At 44.1% G+C, this 10,036-nt stretch overlaps 1 protein-coding gene across 1 annotated transcript in view; it reads left to right on the plus strand.

The window, feature by feature from the left end:
• Positions 1-8,563, plus strand: part of LOC147108325 (receptor-type tyrosine-protein phosphatase delta-like) — a 620,473-nt gene extending 611,910 nt beyond the window's left edge. The window contains exon 38 of the mRNA XM_086004913.1: positions 4,806-8,563. Within this exon, the coding sequence (XP_085861039.1) occupies positions 4,806-4,874 (69 nt within the window). The 3' untranslated portion in view covers positions 4,875-8,563. The remainder of the gene's footprint in view (positions 1-4,805) is intronic.
• Positions 8,564-10,036: the final 1,473 nt, after the last annotated feature.

The raw sequence follows: 10,036 nt of genomic DNA on the forward strand, positions 1-10,036 counted from the left end.
TCTACTGCTGACAATTCAACAGTTGCACTAAAAAATGAATTGTCCAATCATTTGTATTGTGCAATGTAAATAACACAGAGTGGGAATTGCATTAAAAAAAATCAATTGTCAGATCATTTGAATTAAGCAACTTTGAATTAGGAGGAGTAAACGGTAAGTGTTTGTAAGGGTTGTTGAGGTTTTTGAGCTCTTCCCAAGTAAATGTGATTCATGGGCTCCACTGCCTCCTGTGAAGACCTGTTTATTCATATAAAAAAAGTCATGTGAAGTCATCCTAGGAATTGTAAAAATCAGTGATGCGAAATGGTGTGTTTTTAAATAGTGAATGGGCTGTACAGCATGCTGCGCTATGAACTGCGGGTATGTGTCTCTAGTGGCCCTCACATTATCCCATTGGGACCACTGGGAAAGGGAAAGTCATGCTGGGCATCCTAGATATGAAGTAGCCTGTGTAAGAGTGATGGTCTATAAAGCAAGCCTCCTAAAAATGAACAACAGTGCCGCACGGGAGGGAGTGACAGGCCTGTCTCACTCTGCTTAGAAAGGAGAGGCTCTACCTTCTCTCAACTGAATATCTTGGAGTGTATTTAAACTACAGCTGTAGCTAGTTGTAGTGTGAATGCAGTCTAAATCTGGAGTCAGATCAGGCCGTGATTCCGGGTTTGCCCTACACAAGTTTAATATGTTACTTGCAAAGTGGTGTCCGGTAAACTTGTACTGTGTGTGCATTCTTACATACTGGCTTGCACGCCTGTTTTACTACTCTATTGATTCTACTGTTTGCAACTAACATTTCCACCGTTTTTGCAGTATTAGTGGGAGCTGTCACTTTCTATAGAGGGAGCTCTTACAGGAAACGTCCGTGATCCCTGTCCAGGGAGGATATTTTCCTCTCGTCGTGGACAGTAGCTTGAGCAGTGTCCACATTAAGAATCAGTAACTGTTTTGTGAAAGAATTTTTTTTCCTGCTTCACACACTGAGAATAATAGACCCCCCTTTGTTTGAGTTGCATCCAGTATTTTGTAGAGAAATGGCAGCCAAGGAGTGTGTATTCCCGAGAGAGAGAGAGTCTGCCCCCTAGGTAGATGTAAAAGGTCCTGTGACAGGCAAGTTCTCCTGGTATCCTCGCCAGCATGAGTTCTTCAACCAACACCACTAAAACAGATTATATGATCACTTATTTCATTGGTTTTGTGGGACCTTGCTGTGTGGAAATTGGCTGCTGTGTTTCCCTACAGTAACTAAACTTCAAAAAGTAAGAAGTCACACAACACCAGGTTATAGTCCAACAGCTTTATTTGAAATCACAAGCTTTCGGAGCGCTGCTCCTTCGTCAGGTGAAGTGGAGAAATGCATAAAGACACAGCTTATATAGTCAGAGAATAATGTCAGATGGTTACAGGTAATCTTTCCAACTGCCATTTATCACATCTCGGCAGAGAGATAATCACAGCAATCAAAGGTGTGAATGGTGTCCAAACAGGTCAGTCAGGAAAACATTACATGCACACCAAGAACAGGAAGCTTGAGAAACTCGGCATCACCAGCAGCAGCAACCAAGCCTCCCCCGGTACCATGGTTGAAACCACAGGGAAATCCATCGTCAACCTGTCCGACCACACCCTTCAACCAGACGAAATTGAAGTTCTCAGCCGAGGGCTCAATTTCTGCCCCACCACCAAAATGGACCCCATCAGTCTCGCGGCAGACACAGAGGAATTCATCAGGAGAATGAGGCTCCGGGAATTCTTCCACAAATCCCAAGATGTCAGCAGCGAACCCAATGAGACAATCAATGATCCGGAACAGCAGACAGAGGGATCCGCAGTGCAGCAACCGAAGAAGAAAGAGTCAAATTGGACCCCTCCAGAGGGTCGCTGCCCTAAGCTTGACATGTATGCTCAACATAGAAACATAGAAGATAGGAGCAGGAGTAGGCCATTCGGCCCTTCGAGCCTGCTCCGCCATTCAACGAGATCATGGCTGATCATCCAAACCCTAGCACCCGGTCCCTACACCGACAACCATCCCACCCAAGCCCTATCCCCGTAACCCTGTAACCCCACGTATTTAATCCCCCCTAACACTAAGGGCCAATTTTTATCATGGCCAATCAACCTAACCCGCACATCTTTGGACTGTGGGAGGAAACCGGAGCACCCGGAGGAAACCCACGCAAACACGGGGAGAATGTGCAAACTCCACACAGACAGTGTGTGTGTGGAGCTGTCAGGAGATGCATCAACGCCAGATTCATCAGCCGCACTCACAAGACAGTCCAGAATGTCACCCGAGCACAACGCAACGCCATCCACGCTCTCAAGACCAACTGCAACATCGTCATCAAACCAGTAGACAAAGGAGGCGCCATTGTCATACAGAACAGAACGGACTATTGCAAAGAAGTATACCGACAACTGGACAACCAGGAACACTACAGACAGTTACCCGCAGATCCGACCAAAGAACACACCCGCCAACTCAACAGACTGATCAAGACCTTCGATCCAGACCTTCAAAGCATCCTACATGCTCTCATCCCACGTACTCCCCGCGTGGGAGACTTCTACTGCCTCCCAAAGATACACAAAGCCAACACACCCGGACGTCCTATCGCATCAGGCAATGGAACCCTGTGTGAGAACCTCTCTGGATATGTCGAGGGCATCCTGAAACCCATCGTACAGGGAACCCCCAGCTTCTGTCGCGATACTACAGACTTCTTACAGAAACTCAGCACCCATGGACCAGTTGAACCAGGAACACTCCTCGCCACGATGGACGTCTCGGCACTCTACACCAGTATCCCCCACGATGACGGCATCGCTGCGACAGCCTCAGTACTCAACACCAACAACAGCCAATCTCCAGACGCCATCCTACAACTCATCCGCTTCATCCTTGACCACAATGTCTTCACCTTCGACAACCAGTTCTTTACCCAAACACAGAGAACAGCCATGGGGACCAAATTCGCACCCCAATACGCAAACATCTTCATGCACAAGTTCGAGCAAGACTTCTTCGCTGCACAGGATCTCCAACCAACGCTATACACCAGATACATCGACGACATTTTCTTCCTATGGACCCACGGCGAAGAATCACTGAAAAGACTACACGATAACATCAACAAGTTCCATCCCACCATCAAACTCACCATGGACTACTCCTCAGAATCGGTTTCATTCTTGGACACACGAATCTCCATCAAAGACGGACACCTCAGCACTTCACTCTACCGCAAGCCCACGGACAACCTCACGATGCTTCACTTCTCCAGCTTCCACCCTAACCACGTTAAAGAAGCCATCCCCTATGGACAAGCCCTGCGAATACACAGGATCTGCTCAGATGAGGAGGAACGCGATGGACACCTACAGACACTGAAAGACACCCTTGTAAGAACGGGATACGACGCTCGACTCGTCGATCGACAGTTCCGACGGGCCACAGCGAAAAATCGCATAGACCTCCTCAGAAGACAAACACGGGGCACAACCAACAGAGTACCCTTCGTCGTCCAGTACTTCCCCGGAGCGGAGAAACTACGCCATGTTCTTCGCAGCCTTCAACATGTCATCGATGACGACGAACACCTCGCTAAGGCCATCCCCACGCCTCCACTACTCGCTTTCAAACAGCCGCCTAACCTCAAACAGACCATCGTTCGCAGCAAATTACCCAGCTTTCAGGAGAACAGCGACCACGACACCACACAACCCTGCCACAGCAACCTCTGCAAGACATGCCAGATCATCAACACAGATACCATCATCACACGTGAGGACACCACCCACCAGGTACATGGTACATACTCATGTGACTTGGCCAACGTTGTCTACCTCATACGTTGCAGGAAAGGATGCCCCGGAGCATGGTACATCGGCAAGACCATGCAGACACAGCAACAACGGATGAACGGACACCGCGCAACAATCACCAGGCAGGAGTGTTCCCTCCCAGTCGGGGAACACTTCAGCAGACAAGGACATTCAGCCTCCGATCTTCGGGCACGCATTCTCCAAGGCGGCCTTCGAGACACACGACAACGCAAAATCGTCGAGCAGAAACTGATAGCCAAGTTCCGCACCCATGAGGACAGCCTCAACCGAGATCTTGGGTTCATGTCATGCTACATGTAACCCCACCTGACGCAGGGTCATCCAGACTCGAGTCGACATTGGCTTGTTCTCTCTACACAGATGCGGCCGGACCTGCTGTGACTTCCAGCAAAAATAATGTTTTTTTTGTCTTTTTTTGTTTTTCATACAGACCCCAGCATCTGCAATATTTGACCCCTTGTGACCCCACCTCATTGTTCTTTGATGTAATGTTTTCCTGACTGACCTGTTTGGACACCATTCACACCTTTGATTGCTGTGATTATCTCTCTGCCGAGGTGTGATAAATGGCAGTTGGAAAGATTACCTGTAACCATCTGACATTATTCTCTGATTATATAAGCTGTGTCTTTATGCATTTCTCCACTTCACCTGACGAAGGAGCAGCGCTCCGAAAGCTTGTGATTTCAAATAAAGCTGTTGGACTATAACCTGGTGTTGTGTGACTTCTTACATTTGTCCACCCCAGTCCAACTCCGGCATCTCCACACCATGGCTTCAAAAAGTAATTAATTGGCTGTGAAGCACTTTGGGACATCCTGAGGATGTGAAAGGGGCTATATAAATTTAATTTTTTTTATTCACAATAAGTATTTTTGTCTTCAGACTTGGTTAGAGACCAGCAAAAATCATTAAATGTTCATTCTCCTTTGCTGAAGCTTCCGTTTCTGTGTTTTCAGGATGAGTATCAGTTCTGCTATCAAGCGGCGTTGGAGTATCTTGGGAGTTTTGATCATTATGCAACGTAAAAAGCCATTGATCACCAAACTCCCAACAGGCCACAATGGACACGGAGCGCCTCTTCTGAGCCATATAGCGTGCTTGAAAAGTACTTTAATTCTAACCACCGCCAGGGGGAAGATATTTCGGATGGACCCTAAGGGAACTCAATGTTGTAACCCAGAAGAGAAGAAGGACCCTGGTCTGTTGGGGGGGGGGGGGGGGGAATCATTTTAATTGTCGGACAAGTCCTACTTACCTCAAGTGTTCAACTGTGGTGAAATGGATCTGGATTTACTCCTGTGTGGACTGTCTGATGAAATATTAAGGACACACAAGCAAAATGTCATTCAGAAAGCGGATGAAGGGAAAACATGAAAAGATGGGATCCTGTCTTTGGTTACATCATTAGAGTTCTGCTTGCTTAAAAATCCTTTTACTAATCAAAGCTATGGAAAAGCATTGAAGGAGATCGCTCACAAAACTACATTTACTGCAGATGTCCTTTCTGATTGGTTTCAGCTACTGTGTGGTCATTAAGGATAGCGTTTTTTTTTCTTTCCCCCCTGGCAGTCCTCACTGGGCCATGCTTCAGCTATGCATGTTCTGTATCTGTGCCTTCTCCCTACGTCAGATCCCATTGTGAACCTACTTTAGGTCTCTTCATGATTGTTTCCCATTTTTTTGCCATTATTTTAATGCTGCAACGGTGAAGGAGCTGCACCTGGGCGAAGTATTGCGGCCGTCAGCATTAGGTGACAATGCGCTCATTTCGAGAGGGTACGTAGGGGTAGACATTACTGACCTTGTCCATTGAGGTCGGTTGAAAACCTGAAAGCGGTATAAAAACCATCACCTCAGCTGGTGGCACTAGCAAGCCCATGCCAGAGGCACGAGGACATTTATCCTCAAAGTGATGAGCTGACAGTTTCAGCCGGGTCAGCGGCCTGAAGTGAAGCCGAGGCACAAGAAAGCAAAGGGTGTGTCAATCAATCGTGCAACCACCCAACTCCTCCTGTTTGGTCAAAGGAGGACTGGAAAAAGGCCCCTCCTTGCCATTTTGAGCGAGGGATTGCGCAGCTAGGAGACAGTAAGGAGATAGTAGAAAATAATACGGAAGGAAGGAAAAGAATGAATTATAAAGAAATATCGCATTTACACCAAAGCATCTCTTGATCATAAATACAAACCTAGTATTGCATCCATCTAAGTGACCAGGCTGAGAAGGGAATGATGGACAGTTATATCTGAGGGAGCACCCATATTTAAATAATGACAACATAAAAGTGATGAGTGTGATGGCTGGACAGAACACCACTACGCCCTTCCTATGTGGGCCGAGAACCATACTTGTATAATCTCGGGGGCTCGTGAAGAAGTTTAATGTAACAAAACCCTCAGGACAGCTAATCCGTTTTCACCACCGTCTTCAAGTTAGGAATTCTGGTCTTGGCAGTTCACAACCTGCCCTTCTGCTGCTAGGAATGTCACCAGAGAATGGTGAAGTGGGAAAGTCCTTCAGATAATTGTGTCATCTGTTCGTGTAAACATAATAATGCAATAATCCTGCTAATTGTACTCGTTTGGGAGAAAGTGGGAAGACAACCATAACGGAGCCTTTTTTGTTGGGCTGAAAAAAATTAATATTACTGAATAATAAAAATATTAAAGAAATATAATTGAGTGTTTTGTGACACTTTTGAAAATATTATCCTATTTATTAACATCCCTAGTCATGCCCCCTCTTCCCCACCAATCCACATCCTTTACAGCTGTAAAGGCCCATTGGACATCACAAGCTTCATGAATGGCTGGCATTATGGCCGCTTGTCTGGTCCCCCCAGCCTCGATTGATATCTTTCAAAAGGGTTGTTTTGGGGGAAAGGTCAGTAGGAAGTCCTGATTTTTGCAAACCAGGTGCTCCAAGATGCAAATGTTACGGTGCTGAGGCAGTGGTTGGTATTTTGGGCAGTTTTGGTGCCATCAAAGATGGCGAAGGAAAGGTTTGGGATGAGTATTACATTAAACAGAAAAGGCTCTTTTTCTAAATGTGCTGCCATATATATTCATCAGTGGAAAGAATTATTGCAGTTTCTCCACTTCAGAAAGGGGGAAATATTGGGTGACAAATCTTGCATTGACATGTTAAGTTTTTGAAATAGTCAGCAATATTTTAATCAACCAAATTAAATGAAGCAACTAAAAACACCAGTACCAAATGGGCACTTTCCTGCAACAATATTCTCATGGAAAGAATGACCATCAGCAGGAATTTGTGGTTTACAAGCTGTTTAGTAACACAATGATTGGCAAATTGAACAAAAAATGATTTGCATCCAAGATACTCTTTAAAGCGCTATGCATACCACAATTCCATTCCTCTAAAGTTATAAAATATTTTACCATCGGGCTTGATGCCCATCTCATGCCACATGGTTTGCAGACTGACCCAACAGCCCCACCCTTTGAACTTTAACCCTAACTTCCTATCTTTCTGATTGGCAGAGGTCAATGGTAGTTGGCAGTGAGAAACTCATACTTCATTTATCTCTCTCGGTGAGGAAAAATTACAATAACAGCCAATCTGGAGGTCTCTATGGGGTACAATACTTAATCTTGAGTGTTATTTGCTTAAATCTTATTTTACATAAATATCAGACTTCAGTGTGAACCCCAGACGTGGTTCAGCTTCTACCATGGTCCCTGCTTTTTATAAGATAAGCTTTTCAATGATCTTTTTATAAAGTTAATAGTTATATATTTGTCGTGTAGTGAAGAGCCCCTGTGATGTTTCAGTAATGTCATTGACCATTGTTCTGTCCACCAAATTAGCAGCCAACAGGCTGACGGGTATAGAAGGCCCCTAGCCCACCCCCACCCAACCTTAGTATAAAATGTCTAAAAGTGGATTGCATCAGAAAAGATCTTTTTCACCATTTAGCCGTGGGTCTGCAAATAGGAAGCCCATAATGATAGAGCTTCAAAGAAATGCATAAACAACATCCACAGGAGAGAAAACAAACTAAATCTTGATGACCTCATCGGGTGAGGAGAACATCAAGGCAAAGGGGAACGAAAGCAGAAAAGGTTGAATTTGTGAGCGGTTTTCTTGAAATCCTTTTGTGTTTTGTAACATACGACAAACATACTCTTTTTTTTAATTGTGTATTTGTTCCTTTTTTAACAAAAAAATTATGTCAAATTAAAAGAAACAAAAAAAACATTTAAAATACATTTATTTGTTCATATTATGTTTAAAGACAGTCTATTTTTTCACTGTAGAAATGTTTGTGACTGGCTATATATCATTGGATTCCGAGTGTTAAAAGAGCTTTCTTTGTACCATTTTAAGGATGTGCTCCATTTATTAAGATTGCTTTCTTTCTTTATTTTGCCCCAAAATGGAACTCCGATATGTTGGGATAGGCAGAAATTAGCCTGGGGCTCGAGACTGCTACCTGGTTTATTCCGACGTGTTCCTTGTCAACGTCTGTGATGAATTTACTCAATAACTCGTGAAAGTTGCCAGACTTAACCAGTATGACACAGCCAAATTAATGGGATGTTGAAAAAACAAAGGAACTGTCATTTGTATGAGGGCCAAGTGATTATTGCTTTTGAACAACTGTTACTTATAACTGAAAATATAATTGGTTATAAAAACCACTGTGTATGTAGATATGTTGACTTTGTATTAAAGGAAGATTGTCTGGAGAAATGCTCTGGGTCATTCCTTCAAGGTGTCCTCTTGATCAGTATGTCTATGTACAAGGGAATCAATGGTCCAATATGCTATGACAGCTGCTCATACCATCTATTTTTTCCCCAATCTCTGTTATATTGAATCTATTACACAGTCATTTAATTTGCGTTAAGGAGCATGTGATAACCCAAGTGAAAATAGTGGGATTTCTTGCTTGATCATCTTATTAATGGAGCTTTGCTAACCAGATCCACCATTTTGACTTTCTTTACCACAGTGCTCCTTAAGGTGGGTGAGACCATTGCAAAATAAAGTAGCTTCAATGGGAGCCACCATTTTGATTTGCCTTGCCATAGGAAAAACAAACTTGGATTTATATACTGTAGCACCTTTCATGATCTCAGGACGTCCTCAAGTGCGTTACAGCTAATGAAGTATTTTTGAAGTGTTGCCACTGTTGCAATGTACCGTATCCTCGATACTTCCGGTGATACCATTGCACAAGAGAACTATTTCAATGCACAGTTTATCTTGGGTAAGAGCAAGAGCTATTTTGACTGTCAGATCGATCTCAGGTTTGAGAATTAGGATTGCTCAGTTATAATGAGGGCAGTGAAGGTTTGGCGGAGTCACAAACAGCATATTACAACCAGTTTCTTGTATATTTCTTCCTGATCGAGGGCAATATTAAATGTTGACTCAAGTCTCTCAAGACTTACTTTCTCAGTGCTGTCTCCTAGCAACAACTAGTGTGGTACAATCCTTGAAAGAAGCATTAAAACAGTTTACCAGTACTCCTGTCCATTCAGCTATGGGATTGGGTGATATTTGATTCTGTTTTGTGCTTCGTGTTTGTCATGTCAATCAAGAGTGAGGGAAATTGGGAGAGCACATCATGCGCACATTGAAATCGGAAGCTGGCCTCCAGCACAATGAGTGCCGCTGCTGGGCATATAAATATAATAATCCAAGCCATCCGCAGGGAACATGGTGCAAATTCGAAAACTGGAGCTCCGTAGCTACTAGTTTTCTTTATGAAATCAGAAAAATCTCTTAACAGCCATTTGGGAATTACATAGGAACGTAAGGATATAAAGCACCAGCAAAGGTCACTGTGTTCCATCTGCCCAGTCCCTGTAAATCCTGGCACTTTTGAGATGGCAGTCCTTTAGGTCTAGCCCTGCAACTGCCTCAGTCAGTTTCCTTATTTCCAGTTTGAAGCCAGGTAACAGGCACGTTTTTAAGTCCTTTTCTTCCATTGCTGACATTCCAGTTCAGTTTAAAGCCATTTTCAGAGTGTTTTGCACAATATGTCTGGAGTAGGCAATGGTGTAGTACTGGCGGCCTGTTACAAGACCCTCGTCAGCCATATAACATGCTCCCACAACGGATGGGGCAAACTGATACAAGAAGGAAGACATGCACACCACCTCCTGCTTCAATCCATTTTAATGCACATCTCCTACTGGAAACATTATCCATATATGC

This window comes from Somniosus microcephalus, chromosome 13 (genome assembly GCF_052327205.1).
Source record: "Somniosus microcephalus isolate GS21.2 chromosome 13, FLI_Smic_1.0, whole genome shotgun sequence".
NCBI lineage: Eukaryota > Metazoa > Chordata > Chondrichthyes > Squaliformes > Somniosidae > Somniosus > Somniosus microcephalus.